Source organism: Motacilla alba, chromosome 1, assembly GCF_015832195.1.
Source record: "Motacilla alba alba isolate MOTALB_02 chromosome 1, Motacilla_alba_V1.0_pri, whole genome shotgun sequence".
In the NCBI taxonomy this organism is placed as follows: domain Eukaryota; kingdom Metazoa; phylum Chordata; class Aves; order Passeriformes; family Motacillidae; genus Motacilla; species Motacilla alba.
This window is the reverse complement of record NC_052016.1, coordinates 25,131,129-25,144,896: the sequence shown is the minus strand read 5'-3', so window position 1 is coordinate 25,144,896 and position 13,768 is coordinate 25,131,129. Positions and strand designations below refer to the sequence as shown.

General features: G+C 60.5%; 3 protein-coding genes across 6 annotated transcripts; 2 read left to right on the top strand and 1 right to left on the bottom strand.

Moving 5' to 3' along the window:
• Positions 1–2,435: 2,435 nt before the first annotated feature.
• On the top strand, positions 2,436–4,811 carry LOC119708052 (transmembrane O-methyltransferase homolog). Its single transcript, XM_038153911.1, has 3 exons — positions 2,436–3,523; positions 3,940–4,136; positions 4,354–4,811. Exons 1-3 carry the CDS (start codon positions 3,262–3,264, stop codon positions 4,672–4,674), a joined length of 780 nt encoding a protein of 259 aa, XP_038009839.1. The 5' UTR covers positions 2,436–3,261; the 3' UTR covers positions 4,675–4,811.
• Positions 4,812–4,958: 147 nt separating this feature from the next.
• Positions 4,959–7,585, bottom strand: ANAPC15 (anaphase promoting complex subunit 15). Of its 3 annotated transcripts, none has more exons than XM_038153946.1 (4): positions 7,507–7,585; positions 5,580–5,639; positions 5,361–5,498; positions 4,959–5,220 (listed from the first exon to the last, which is right to left on the bottom strand). In XM_038153946.1, exons 1-4 carry the CDS (start codon positions 7,561–7,563, stop codon positions 5,173–5,175), a joined length of 303 nt encoding a protein of 100 aa, XP_038009874.1. In that variant the 5' UTR covers positions 7,564–7,585; the 3' UTR covers positions 4,959–5,172. The 3 variants fall into 3 exon arrangements, with proteins under 3 accessions (XP_038009874.1, XP_038009863.1, XP_038009853.1); XM_038153935.1 differs by lacking the exon at positions 7,507–7,585 and adding an exon at positions 6,636–6,879; XM_038153925.1 differs by lacking the exon at positions 7,507–7,585 and adding an exon at positions 6,636–7,475 and having other exon boundaries at positions 4,959–5,639.
• A 37-nt stretch (positions 7,586–7,622) lies between these two features.
• LOC119708046 (folate receptor alpha-like) lies at positions 7,623–9,615 on the top strand. Of its 2 annotated transcripts, none has more exons than XM_038153887.1 (5): positions 7,623–7,971; positions 8,059–8,290; positions 8,498–8,686; positions 8,761–8,896; positions 9,195–9,615. In XM_038153887.1, the coding sequence occupies exons 1-5, from the start codon at positions 7,925–7,927 to the stop codon at positions 9,467–9,469; spliced, it is 879 nt and encodes a 292-aa protein (XP_038009815.1). In that variant the 5' UTR covers positions 7,623–7,924; the 3' UTR covers positions 9,470–9,615. The 2 variants fall into 2 exon arrangements, with proteins under 2 accessions (XP_038009815.1, XP_038009825.1); XM_038153897.1 differs by having other exon boundaries at positions 7,627–7,971; positions 8,143–8,290.
• The last annotated feature ends 4,153 nt before the right edge of the window (positions 9,616–13,768 follow it).

Sequence of the window (13,768 nt, the reverse complement as noted above, 5' to 3'; positions counted from 1 at the left end):
AGGGCTCCTGGCGTTCCCAAGTCTGCAGTGCTCAGAATATAAAGTGGGGCAAGAATGAGGAAGAGGGGGATGTCTGGAGTGATGGCGTTTGTTGTCCTAAATAACTTTAACATGTGATGGGGCCCTGCTCTCCTGGAATAGCTGAGCACCTGCTTGCCCATGCGAAGTCATGACTTAATTAGTTGTTTTGTTTTGCTTGTGTGTGTGGTCTTTGCTTTCCCTATTAATCTGTATTAATCTCAACCCACGAGATTTCCAGCTTTTACCGGTCCAATTCTCTCCCTGATCATTCTGATGGGGGAGTGGGCAAGTGGATGGGTTGGGCTGAGTTGCTGGCTAAACCACGACTGTCCACGAGTGTCCTAACATGGGGCACTAAAGGTTGAGGTAACGATAGAGTGGGTTGGAAACAAATTTGATCCCAGCATTTGCTGTATTAGGTCCTGGGCCACTGGTCACGACGGTGCTTGGTCTGTTCACGTGGGTATGGTACCTTACCCTGGCTCTGTTCCTGTATTCCTGTACGTGCTCCTCGGGGTGACCTTTGACAGAGCAGGGACAAGGATCCGCATTTCTTTGTTGCTGTGCTGTGGGAGGTGAGTTTATGACACAGTAACATCAAGGGCAAAGGAGGGTACTCTGGGATGTGTATTCAGTGCTGCTCTCCTGCCCTTACTTCAGCCCTGCCTTTGGAAGTCCATTAATAACCATACCTCGTCTGTGGGGGGAACAGGGGAAGGATGATTTTCTCCATTTTCCCCCCCTTTTCCTCCTTCGGGCCTGTTACAACAGCTTTTGAGAATTTTTAATTCCCTTTGGATGGGAAGGAAAGCACGTTCTTGTTGGTATGTCTCAGTGCAGTCCACACTGTGTTTAGAGTCACCTTTGGAGGCAGAAGAGAGATTTCCAAGAAGGCCATTCAGAGACCTGTCCCGAGGGGGAATAGTCATGAGTGGCATGGAATGTGCGAGAAAATTGGCCAATTTTTTGAGAAATTCTCTGCTCCGGTGGTTTGGGAGTTCACCCCCGAACAACTACAGGACTCTGATAAAGTGACAGAATATTTGCAAGGAGATGCTGTGTCAACTCCAGAGATGAGCAACTTACTGCAGAGCGTTGGGCCCTGGCTACTCTCTGTTGGACACTGGTGGTCAGTGGGCAGCAGCCTCAGGGAGGAGGAGGAGACAGAGCAACAGGCACCATGGCCACGCCAACTGCAGCTGAGCCAGGGGAACAGCCCGTGCTGGGAGCAGCCTCCCCTGCACGGAAGAAGGGATCCGAGACAAAAGCAGTTCAGTTAGTGAGGGATGGCAAAGCAGAGCCCTCAGAACAGGAGGAGGAGGCAGGGCCAGAGAAAATCACCTGGTCCATGTCCCCAGGTAAGCTGGAAGATGTGTGAAAAGGTTCCAGCCGCCAGTTAGGTGAGCCCCTGGTGACCTGGCTACTCCAGTGCTGGGATATCCTGGCCCACAGTATGGAACGGGATGGTAGTGAAGCCAAGCAACTGGGATCCTTGTCCTGGGATGTGAACATTGACAAGGGCATCGGGAAGAGGACAAAAACTCTCAGGCTCTGAAGGCAACTCCTGCCAAGCGTGAGGGAAAGGCATTGTCTCAAGGAGGATTGAGTAGTGCACTGAGACAAGCAGAACACCATGGAGCACCAAGGTACCCAGTATCTTGGAGAGATTAGTAGTGCTGGAGGTTGAGTCTACTACAGGGATTCAAATAACAAAGTGCCCTTTAGGCCCAGATCTGGTGTACACAGTCCTAGTGGTGCAAGTTTGTACAGAGCCATTGTCAAACGCCAGCTCACTGTCGAGTAAATTGGCAGAGGGAGCTGTCTGGTATTGTCTGTTGTTGGAAGGGGGTCTTCCATGTGAATATTTTCTTTTCTTGTACCCCTTGTCATTAATATTGTTGCTGTTACTGTTCATTTTCTTATAGCCAGTAAATTGTTCTTATCTCAACCTGAGATCTTTACCTTTTGTGCCTGCTCTCCATCCTGCCGCTGTGGGAAGGGGGAAAGGAAAGCAGGGGAGTGAGAGAATGGGCATGCTTTGGAGGGTCTCAGTGGGGGCACTGAACAGGGGAGTACCATTCCTAAACCACAACAGATCCCAGTGCCCCAACCCCTCAGACCCCCAATGCTCTCAATGCCCCCATTGTCCCTGGGCCCACAGTGTCCCCAGTGCCCACTGATTAGGGCTCCCTGTCGTCCCAGTGCCCAGTGCTTCTGGCTCCCCGTGCTCCCATTGCCCAGTGCTTCCAGTACCCAATATTCTCCGTGCACAGTGACAGGACTCCAGCTCCAGTATCAGGACCACAGCTCCTAGTACTACACACCAGTATTGGGACCCCAGCCATGCTACTGGTACCTCAGGCCCCAGTATCAGCCCCCCAGCTCTAGTATCAGCACCCCAGCCCCAGGGCCCCTTGTGCAGCCCAGGACTACCTCCCAGCCCCAGCCTGGCCCCGTCTCTGTTGCCAGCCCCACTGAGCTGGTAACCGGAGCTCCGATAGCAGCTGCAGCTATGGTGACACCATCAATAATTGAGTGGCAGCAGGGCTCCACACAGGACTGCCTGCCTCTGCCTGCCTGGAGTGTGGGGACAGGTAGGTTGCCACCCCCATTGCCCTATCCTGTCACGGTGGCTGGGCACCCCCAACAGCTCAGGGTGTGGGGAGCAGGGTGTGGGGAGTAGGGTGTGAGGTACAGGATATGGGGGATGGGAGCAGCAAAGCTGGACCAAGGGGGGTGCAAGGGGTTATGCTGACCAAGGCCCCTCATGGCAGCACAATCCCCTGGGATGCTGGCCCTGTCAACCCCAGTATCTGGACCCTGGCAGATGGGTCCCCAGCACTCCCCAGCCCTGGCACAGGGATCTCCACAGCATACTGGGGTGCCCCAGCCCTGCAGGCCCAGCAGCACTGGAGCCCAGGGCGAGGTACTTCCAGGGGGTGCACAGCACAGCCAACTCATGGCATGACTGGGAGCTGTGAGGCTGGCACCCTGGGAGTACACCCTAGCACAGCATCCCCTGTGAGGGAATAGGTTTGCCTCATTACGGTTTAAGGGCTCACAATGCTTCAATGATCTTTGCATAGGGGAGATTTTCAAAGCCTGGGCCCAAGGTTATGCTACTGATAGTGGACACAAAGGGTGCAGAACTTCCCATTTGGCAGAACTCCCAAGATAAGTACAAAACTAACAAAGTCAACTCAGCAACTGTGCAAAAAGCACAGCCTCACTTCGCTTGTGATGGTGTCTCCAGCGATTGCCCTGGCCTTCCTCCCCTTCATTGTCACCCTGCTGATCCGGTACCGGCACTACCTGATGCTGCTGTATCGGGCAGTGCTGGTGGCCTGGCTGCGGGACCGGCTCACTGGCACCTCGCGGGAGCAGCGTGCCTTCCAGTACCTGCTGGCCCATGCCATCCCTGGGGACCCCCACCACATCCTCCAGACCTTCGATCAGTGGTGCTACCACTGCGAGCACCTCAGCTGTGTGGGGCCTGACAAAGGTGAGTGCCACTCTTGCTTGTCCACAACACATGGCATGGCACCGGACATGGCCATGGCATCACTGACATGGCCGTGGCACTGCCAGCATGGCCACAGCACCACTGGCACAGCCATGGCACCACTGACATGGCTGTGATAGTGTTGGTGTGATCACAGCACCACTGGCATGGCAGCGGCATTGTTGATATAGCCATAGTATTGTTGGCATGATTGTGGCACCAGTGACATGGCCACTGTACTGCCAGCACAGCTATGGCACTGTTGGTATGGCTATGGCATCATTGACCTGGCTGTGACATTTTTGGCATGGCTCTCCTCCATCACTCTGGGCACTGGGAACTGCTTGGCACCTTTGCCCTGCCCAGGGCTGGGGTGGCACAGACTGGTGAGTGCTGAGAGGCACATGCCCTGTCAGGGCGGATCGTGGAGCGGGTGCTGTTGGAGCGGGCACCACTGCGGGTGCTGGAGCTGGGCACATACTGTGGCTATGGCACCGTGCTGCTGGCACAGGCGCTGCCCCCAGGAGCCCGCCTCTACACCATCGAGGGGGACCCCCAACACGCTGCCGTGGCCGAGAAGGTCATCCGCCTGGCCGGCTTCAGCGAGCAGACGGTGAGCACCCGGGCACTGGGATAAAGCCCAGCTCTGTGTGTGAAACCAGGGAGATGGGTGGGGGTCACTGCTGCTGCAGCAGGGACTGCGGCACCTGCTGGGTAGTGTATGTGGGAAGAGATCCTGTTCCATGTGAACCTCTCACCAGCCTTTGAAGCAAGGTGGTGGGTGGGCACCCTGATAACCTGGCCCAGTGACTGAGGGTGATGCAGCACAGGTGGAGCTGATCGTGGGCCCCTCGGAGGAGGTGATACCCCGCCTGCGGGAGAAGCACGGCCTGATGAATGCCAACTTGGTCTTCATGGATCACTGGAAACGCAGCTACCTGCGGGATCTGCGGCTGCTGGAGAGCCACCAGCTGCTGGCTGAGGGGGCCACCATCCTGGCTGATAATGTCCTCTTCCCTGGGGCACCCCACTTCCTGCAGTACGCCAAGACCTGCGGCAAGTACCACTGCAAAGTGCACCGCGCCAGCCTGGAGTACTTCCGCGCCATTCCTGATGGCATCGCCGAGCTCCGCTACACCGGTTCCCACTGAGCGGGAGGCGAGCTCCTGCCTTGGGGTGGCCCCAGTCACCGCGGGAGTGCCGGGTCCCCAGCCCCCGCCTTGGCTTCAACAAGGGCTCTGCAGGAAAAGCAGTGGCTGCTGTGGTCTGTGGTGGGGCGCGGTGGGTAATGACAGGGCTCACTCGCCATAGTGCTCCTGCCTGCACTGCACAGGGAGGTCTGCCAGGCACACTGGTGGACAGTGGGGAGCAGCCCTGCACTTGCCTGGGTGGTACCCCCCGCCTGCCCTGGTGGCCTCAGACACCAGATTTGGGGTTGTTTTCTTGAAAACTGAGTTTATTAGAAAAGATGTGTCAGTTCCAATATGCCAGGTGGCAGTCTCCTCTCTGGCTCCCCTGGGGGGCTTCCCTCTGAACCTCGTGCCCCACACAGCACCCATGGCAGGAGGAGCTTCACTGAACTGTCCCTCAGAGCTGTGGGGGGGCAAAGGCTCTCCCCCAGCCTCTGGTTTGGTGTGGTTGTGGCAGAATCAGATCATCCACTGGTCCTGATCCTGCTCTGTCCCCTCCATGTCCACCTGGGAAAGAAAGAGGTTTGAGATCTCCCCTAGAGCAAGGACGTAATAGGGGACATGAAGGAGAGAAGACAGCCCCTGGAGCTCATGCTCAGGGTCCCACACACTTCACATCCCTTGCTTTGGGGTCTCACACTATTTACCTCATTGATCTCCCCATCATCAGGAGACTCATTATAATCATTCATCTCATCCATATCCTGCATGTCTTCATCATCTTCTGAGTCCTCTTCGCTGTCTTCATCATCTTCATCATCCTCCTCCTCCTCCTCATCATAGTGCTGTGGACACAACAGTTCCAGCAACCCCATCTGCCCCTCAAGCCCTGTGGCAACCCCCCCCTTCCCTGTCCACACACCCACCTCGGATGCTGGCTTTCCTATGGGCACCAAGTTGTTGTCCTTCTCAGCAATGCTCTGGAGCTGGGGAAGGGAGAGAGGCGGGTGAGCACCCCAACAGCCCCACGATACCCCAGCAAACAGGCCCTTCTGGCTCAGCTGCTGGCTTGTGTGGCTCACTGACCACGCCTATTTCCAGCCCCAGTCCTGCTGCCTCCCTGGCATTCCCTAACCAAGCAGGGAAGAGCAGCTTTCACATCCTGGCACCAAGCAGGGTGATCCCTCTCTGGTGCTGAGAGGGTTCGAGGTGTCCCCATGTGTGGCATCAGAAGGCCAAATACAAAGCTTATGTATTTTTATCAAAAATAACCAAATCTGGGACATCTGATCAGCCAGACAAACACAACCACAGCAGATAATTAAAGCTCAATTAAAATATGTCAGCACCTTCCACCCAGAGGGACTTGGAACCTTTTCTATGTACTAGGGTTTTAATTGATTTAAACTTTATTATTTAATTATGGAAACTTAATTACTGATTTTTTTTTAAACTTTAATCAAATAGATGTTCTTCCCCCCATACTCAGGGGCACTGCAGCATCAAACCACACTGACAGCACAAACACTTGTCAGTTACCAGGGTCAGAAATCGCTCCTCGCCTCCCTCGGGAAATTAGTTAATTAATTAATTGGGAGCTAGCGCAGGAGCCTCGGTTCAGGAGCATCTTATTAATTAACCCCCACACAGTAAACGGGGAGCTCCGGTAGCAGCCCGCACCGAGCCGGTGTGACACACGGAAGACGGACACGCGAGTAGCGGTGCCCGAGCCGGCAACACCGGCCCAAGACGCTGAAACACGGGCACAGTCGGTGAACACCCGGGGGGAGCGACGCAGGGGAGGAGCCCCGTGTCCCGGGACACCCGCGAGCCCCCACCCCGGGCACTGCCTCGGGGCTGCAACGAGCACCGCGGCCGTGCCCGCTGAAGGAGCAGGGGCCACTTCCCCAGCCCCGAACCCGTTCCCGGCCTCCTGACACCCGGCCCTGCGGCCTCACGTCTCCCCCCACCCCGGCGCCCACCCAGGCCTGGTGCTGCTGCTCCTGCTGCTGCAGCTCGGTCTCGTCAACGCACGGCCGGTCGAGGTTGAACCAGAGGGACTCGGTGAGGCGGGGCAGGAGTGAGGGGAACAGCGTGGACATGGCGGGAGCGCCGGGAGCAGCGCCAGGCCGGCACCAGCCGCCGAGCCGGAAGTGGAGTCCGACCCGGAACCAGTTACAGTGCACGGAGCATGCGCAGAGGGAATGCGGCGATGACCGGCGGCACCGGGCCCACAAGGGGAGAATGGGGGCGTGGCCTAGAGCACTGCCTGGGGGCGGGGCGCCATCTGATTGACAGACCATGGGCTGGGCCCCCGCGCGTCCGGGTCTGGGGCCGCTATGGCGGCCCGGGCGTACGTGAGCAGCCCCAAGTTATCTGTCACCCCGATGGGGAGGTTCTGTCACCCAAATCAGGGGGTGTTTGTGATCCCCACGGAATATCTGTGCCCCCCTTGGGGTATTTATGACTAATGGTGGGTATGTGAGCCCCACGGGTACCAGAGACCCCAGTGAGGAGCTATCTGTGATCCTGATGGGGTATCTGCTTCTTTGGGGGCAGCTGTTATCCATGGGTGGGGGTATCTGTCATCTGTGAGGCGGGTATCTTACCCCCTCCTCAGAGCATCTGTGGTCCCCGAGGCATGTCTGGCCCCCCCATCACGTGTGACCTTGGAAGTATCTGTGCCTTGCAGGGTATCTTCCCTGCCTGCGCCCCCCCGAGGCATGTCTCGCTCTGGAGCGTTTCTGTCCCTCCCGAGCCACAGTGACTGCTCTCCCGCAGGGTATCTGCTCCCCGCTCCATGGGGCTTCTGTGAGCCTCTGGAGTACCTGTAATTCAACGAGGGGTACTTACCTCTACCCTGTGGCCATCTGTCACCCCGCGGGGCGTACCTGTGCCTGCCAGCAACATCTCTTACCCACTGTGGTGTTCCCCCCCGCCCCCGCCCAGGCACTCACAGGAACGCTGTGGTGTTGGGGGGCCAGGTCCTGCCCCTGGTGCTGGTGTCAGGGAGTCAGGCCACCTCCCACTGGAGGGAAGGAAAAACAGCCATAAGTGGATTTTGGCAGGGGCTGGCCCCAGCCCGGCGCCAGGAGGATAAATCCCAGCTGCATGTGGGGCTGATGAGGGGCCAGGATGGGCAATCCAGGACACAGTGGGGGGCCAGGGCGGGGTGCACTTTCTCCTCCATGCCCTCAATGCTGCCCAATCCGCTGCATTCCCGCGTCCCGTGATCAGTGGCCACGGGTTGTGCTGCACCACGACCTTTGAGATGAGCTGCGCTCGTCCCACGGCACCTGGAGCCCAGCAGCCCCCCAGGTAAGAGCCCCGACTCCCTGGCACCCCCAGGTAAGATCCCTGACCCCACTGTCGGTGGTCGTGGGCACTGACCATGTGCTGCCGCAGTTCCACATGCACGGTGGGGGACTTTGTCCCTGCTGTCACCACATCTCTCAGTGCTGCCGTCCTGACTTGCTGTCGCCCTGGCAGAGCAATGGCAGTGGTGTTGGCTCTGCTGGTGGCCTGGCCAGCTGCCACCCTAGCAGTGACGGTGACACAGGAGTCACTGCTCAACGTCTGCATGGATGCCAAGCACCATAAAACAGAGCCTGGCCCTGAGGGGCAGCTCTACGGGCAGGTACAGTCCTCATCCACTGCACCAGCACCCACTGGTGTCACTTGCTGTGGGGTCACCAGGATGGAGGCTGGGGGGCTCTGTGCCCTGACATCACCCAGTGTCACTCACCCATGGGCACTGATGCTTTCCCTGGACCTGCAGCAGGTCCCAGCTGAGCCCTGGTGGGTCCTGATGGGTCCCAGCTGAGCTCTGGCTGCCCTGGTGCAGTGTGTCCTGTGGAGAGACAATGCCTGCTGCTCTGCCAACACCAGTTTGGAAGCTCACCGGGACCAGTCCTACCTGTACAACTTCAACTGGGACCACTGTGGGGCCATGCCAGAGAAGTGCAAGCGCCACTTCATCCAGGACACGTGTCTCTATGAGTGTTCCCCTAACCTGGGGCCATGGATCGACCAGGTAGGTGCAGATCCCGCCCTCGCCCACCCTCCAGGATCCCTGGGGTGAACTGGGAGAAACTGGGGGCCCTGCAGGCAGACACCAGCTGGCGGAAGGAGCGGATCCGGGATGTGCCACTGTGCCAGGAGGACTGTGAGCAGTGGTGGGAGGATTGCCAGGATGCTGTCACCTGCAAGGTCAACTGGCACAAGGGCTGGAACTGGACTACAGGTGAGTGGGGGTTGCAGAGCACCTCCCATTATGCCTCAACCCTCCTGTGGGTCTCCAGTCACCCTCCATCTTGCTGCAGGGGAGGTTGCGTTCACCCTCCCTGGCGGCTGTGAGTGGGTCCGGGGGTGTGAGGGTTCTCATGGGGTGTGGGGTAATGCGGTGTGAGACCCTGTACCACCTTGAGATCAACTCTCTCTTCCCCAGCAATGCCAATGGGACCCATCTGCACCCCATGCACAGGGGAACAACACCCATTTCCCAAAACCCTTTACCCACTTCACCCCCTGCCCACCCCCAGGCACCAACCAGTGTCCCAAGGGTGCCATGTGCCAGAAGTTCAAGTTTGTGTTCCCCACGGCGGCTGCACTCTGCGAGCAGATCTGGTCTGGTTCCTATCGCTACACAGCCCACCACCGTGGCAGTGGTCGCTGCATCCAGATGTGGTTCGATCCCACACAGGGGAACCCAAATGTTGCCGTCGCCCAATATTATGCCCATGGCAATGCTCCCCCAAACTCCCCGCTCTCTATCCTGCTGTCCCTGCTGCCCCTCACCTTACTGGCCCTGCTCTGAGCAGGAGGGGCTGCAGGCAGGAGCAGGCAGTAGATGGTTGGGGGGGGGTCCCCCGGCTGCCTTGTGCCTCCCTGTGGGATGTCCCCAAGCTGTGTCCCCCCACCAAGGCATGTGGCTCATGAATAAATGCTCCTGTCCTGCTTGGTCTTGGGGTGTTGTGGCATGGCTGGGGTGGGGGGGGGGGGGTGGGCAATAAGATGGTTGAGGGACCTGGGGGTGTCTGCTTGTCCCATCCTGCTTCTGGTGGGGAGATGAAGCAGACATCACTCCTATTCTTTTGTACTGACCAACCTGGCTACCCAGCACTGCCTCCCTCAAACTACTGTGCCGGCCAGGCAGAAGGCACAGGGCTGCCTGCCACTGGGGCCCAGGAGGATGGGATCCATGAATGTGTCCTAGCACCTGACACGGCTCCAGGGCCCTGGGCGTCACTGACACCCTGGGGTACACAGGATGAGACTGGGAAAATTGTGGGGAAAAAGGGGAGGATATTCTGGGAACCCTGAGGTGGGAGCATGGTTGTCAAGGGAGTTCTGCCGGCCCAGAGCCCACCCCAGTTGTCTCTTTTCCCCCCACATGCTCCGTGTTCCCAGCTGTGGGGTGGCACCGTCCTGATCCCTGGCCCATGGAGAAGTCTCCAGTTTTGGTTGTGAAACCGGGTCCCGTCTCCCACTTCTTCAGCCCCCGGCCCCAGCCCTGCCCCACGGCGGCCCCCCTTTTCCTGGTGCCTGGCTCCCCAGTACCTTCACACTGCCGGTGCCTTCACAACACCGTGCCCCCGCTCTTCCCTTCGGTATGCCCCTGGGTGCTCCCCTGGTGCCCCCAAGTGCTTTCCCCCTCCCAGGTGCTCCCCGCCCCGGGGCTCCTCATCCTCCCCGTGCTCCCACTGCTGCTGCCCGCTACCCGCTGCTCTCTGCCCCCGATGCCCCCCTGAACAGACCCCCCGATGCCCCCCTGAACATCCTATCGTGGCCCCTGATCTGCCCCGGTGCCTCTCAGATGCGCCCCCCAGGACCCCACCAGTGCTCCCCCGTTACCTCACTGGGGCTCCCCCAAGCTCCCCCTGCTGCTCCCCAGGAACCCCCGGTGCCCCTCTCCACTCCCGCGGGTCCCCTCCCGCGATCGCCTCTCACGATGGCCACCCCCGGATCTCTCCCCGTGGGCCCGCGGGTACCTCATCGGTGCCCCCTGGGGCCCACGCTGCCCCCAGCCCCCGAAGCCCCCGCCTGTCCCCGGGATGTCCCCGTCCCCCACCTTTCCCCGCCCCGGTGCCCGCCCCTCGGCTCCCCCTCCCCCTCAGAGCGCGGCCCCGCGGCGCGGCCCCGGCGGCGGAGCATGGCGGGCGCGGGGGGCGCGGGGGGCGCGGGAGGAGCGGCCCCGGTGCCGGTGCCCCCCTGGTACCACCGGGACCTGAGCCGGGCGGCGGCCGAGGAGCAGCTGGCGCGGGCCGGGCGGGACGGCAGCTTCCTGGTGCGGGACAGCGAGAGCGTGGCGGGGGCCTACGCGCTCTGCCTGCTGTGAGTGGGGCACAGGCGGGGGGGTGCCGGGGGGACACCCACACGGTACCGGCGGGGCACGGGGGGACATCCGGACATCCGGGAGCGGCCATCGGGGGTGACTGGAGGGGGTGCACAGGGAGGGGACCGGCGCGGGGCCGGGGGAGCTGCGGAGGCACGGGCAGGGCGTCGGGGGGAGGACCCGGGACGACCGTGGGAGAGCTGCAGGGGGGAGCTTGGGGGGGCCACCGCCGAGGTACCGCCGGAGCTTTGGGGGGATCCCGGGAGATTCGGGCGTAGGAGTGGGGTGTTCAGGGCGGCACCAGAGGGGCCTCGGGGATGGTCCCAGGAGAGCCGGGGGTCGGGAGGGCAGCCGGGGGTGGGTCCTGGGCGAGCAGAGGGGAGGATTTGGGGAAGCGCCAGCGAGGTACCGGGGTGAACACTGAGGCGTCATGGTGGGGTCACTGCAGGGATTCAGGGGAGCACTGTGGTACGCAGGGCGGGTGTCCGAGGAAGCACTGGCAGAGGACCGGGAAGAACAGTGGGAGAGGCACTGAGGGCGGGAGGGGGGCCGCCAAGGAAGCACGGGCAGTGTGGATCACTGGAGGGGATCCAGGGGAGCACGCAGGGAGCATTGGTGGGGCCGGGGGCGGGGGGAAGACCAAGAGGGCAACAGACAGAGAGGAAAGGCCACATGAGGGATACAGTGAACTCGGGGGTCACCAGTACTGTGAGGGTTGCTAGGAATTTGGGCGCAGAGAGGCTGGGACAGCTCTGGTCAGTGGATGCTGGGGGGGCACAGACATGGGGGAGACCTGGGGTTTCAGAGGGACACTGGCACTTTTGGGACATAGGGCACCAGGGGAATGGCACCTGCTGTGGCCTGGGTGTCCCAGGAGATCAGACACCAACAGACTCTTGGAGGGGCTGGGAACCTCTGGGTGGTGGGGGAATATTGGGCTGGCGCCAGGAGAGCTGTGTCACTAACCCCTGCTACTATGGAGGGTCTATGAGATGGGGGGCCTGGCACCTGCCGCACACTCTTGGGGCCCCTGAGCCTACCCCATGGCACTGGAGGTCCCCAGCTCCTGCCCTCATGTCTAGGGGTCCCCAACCTGGGAAGGGGGGACAGCTCTGTGCCCTTGAGTTGTGCCATGGAACTCCATGGCTCCCAGCTTGTGGCAGGTCACAGGTGAGGGCTGACAGCCCTGCGGGTCCTGAAGTGCCTTTGCCCAGTGGTGCCCCCAGCACCCCACTATACCTGGGGCCTCTGGCACCTCGCTGTGCTGGGATGCTCCTGGGGCATGCTGCCGGCTCTGCTCGAGGCTGGCTACCTGTGCCAGCACCTGGACCTTGATGTGGTTGTGGGGTGGTGGCGAGGGCACTTGAACTCAAAGCTTTTCTGTGCCCTGAGAGCCTGTGGGAGAGTTGGGAGTGTGCTGTGAGCTGGCCTGCCCTGGCCTGGGGTTGCTGTGTGCTGGTGCCACGTGCAGTTGCCAGGCATGCAGCCTCCATGGTGGCATGGTGTTCCTTCCCCGTGGACAGTGGCAAATGCAGGTTCCCAGCCATGTGGGCACAGTGTGGCTCTGGGCACTGGCTCCCCACCACAGAGCTGGGCTAGCAAGCAGCACTAGGTACAGCACTGGGAGAGCAGGCAATTCCAGCACTTAATGGTACCATGTGGCTGGAGAGCATTGTGGCACCAGTGTGGGTGACAAGGGGCCACAGACAGCATTGTGGTACGGGTGCCTGGGTAAGGTGTGTGTCATTGATGTCTCTCACTGCTTGGTGAGGAGGCCATGGGTGCCACGTGGCTGGCCTGTGGGATTGGGACCACGCAGCATGGCAAAGCCCGTCATGGGGATGCCAGGCTGGGAGGCTGCACTCCAGCCAGGGCTGTTGGGAGTCCCTGGTACTGTGATCTCACCAGGCACCCCCCATTGCCAGTGAGTGGGTGGACAGGGCTGTGGAGCCATTGGCCCCAGCTATTGCTGGGGCCCTAAAAATAGCTGCAGAATCAGGAGGAGGAAAGGGAACTGCAGCGGGATCCCGGCAGCATCGGCTTCCTTTAACCCTCCCACTGGTGTGCCATGGACTCACCGGGCTGGATGTGGCACACCAGGTCACGTCATTATGCCCTCGCCATGGCACACTGGGGTGTCTCACCGTGGCAGAGCAGGATGTCACACTTGTGGCCTCACGATTGCATATTGGGGCATCACTGGAACTCACAGTGGTAGCATATGGCAGTGGCACCCCAGGGCGTGCTGACATCATTGGTTGGTGAGCAGTGCTAGTGGGGACAGTCCGGGTGCTCCCAACACCTGGAAATTGGCGTTCCACAGGAGCGTGGGGGCTTGGAGCTTCCATCCTGGCTCACTGCCAGTTCATGGGGGACACCAGTGCCAGGGTGGTGCCAGTGGGCACGTGGTATCCCCCTTGCCAGGGTGCCCACATCCTGCTCTTGGTGGAGTAGGGTGGTAGGTGCCCCTCTGTGTGCCACAGAGCAGTGGGGATATGGGGTGCCCGCCGTGCTGACAGGGTTGTGGCAGGGTGCTGTGCGTCAGAGCGGCAGGGGAGTCCCGTAGCTCCCGCATAAAGGCTCTTTGTACCCAAGCCCGGTGCTCTCTGGCCCCCCCTCCCCGTCATTGCTCACCAAAATAGCAGCCGACAGCGGTGCGGGACTGGGCAGCCAGGGGGCCCTGCAGTCCCCCTCTGCAGTACCACTCCCTGTGCTGGCTGTCCCTCCAGCCCCCTGCCAGTTATCCATAGAGAACCCTTTGATGTCCCGCACAGCTGAGTT

Excerpts from the sequence above, each read along its gene's own strand:
- LOC119708046 (XM_038153887.1), top strand. The coding sequence starts at position 7,925 with ATGAGCTGCGCTCGTCCCACGGCACCTGGAGCCCAGCAGCCCCCCAG. Across the intron at positions 7,972-8,058 it reads GGAGCCCAGCAGCCCCCCAG|TTCCACATGCACGGTGGGGG; the intron begins GTAAGAGCCCCG and ends GTGCTGCCGCAG. Across the intron at positions 8,687-8,760 it reads TGGGGCCATGGATCGACCAG|GCAGACACCAGCTGGCGGAA; the intron begins GTAGGTGCAGAT and ends GGGGCCCTGCAG.
- ANAPC15 (XM_038153925.1), bottom strand. The coding sequence starts at position 6,956 with ATGGTCTGTCAATCAGATGGCGCCCCGCCCCCAGGCAGTGCTCTAGGC. Across the intron at positions 5,640-6,635 it reads AGCAGCAGCACCAGGCCTGG|CTCCAGAGCATTGCTGAGAA; the intron begins GTGGGCGCCGGG and ends TCCCTTCCCCAG.
- LOC119708052 (XM_038153911.1), top strand. The coding sequence starts at position 3,262 with ATGGTGTCTCCAGCGATTGCCCTGGCCTTCCTCCCCTTCATTGTCACC. Across the intron at positions 3,524-3,939 it reads CTGTGTGGGGCCTGACAAAG|GGCGGATCGTGGAGCGGGTG; the intron begins GTGAGTGCCACT and ends ATGCCCTGTCAG. Across the intron at positions 4,137-4,353 it reads CCGGCTTCAGCGAGCAGACG|GTGGAGCTGATCGTGGGCCC; the intron begins GTGAGCACCCGG and ends GATGCAGCACAG.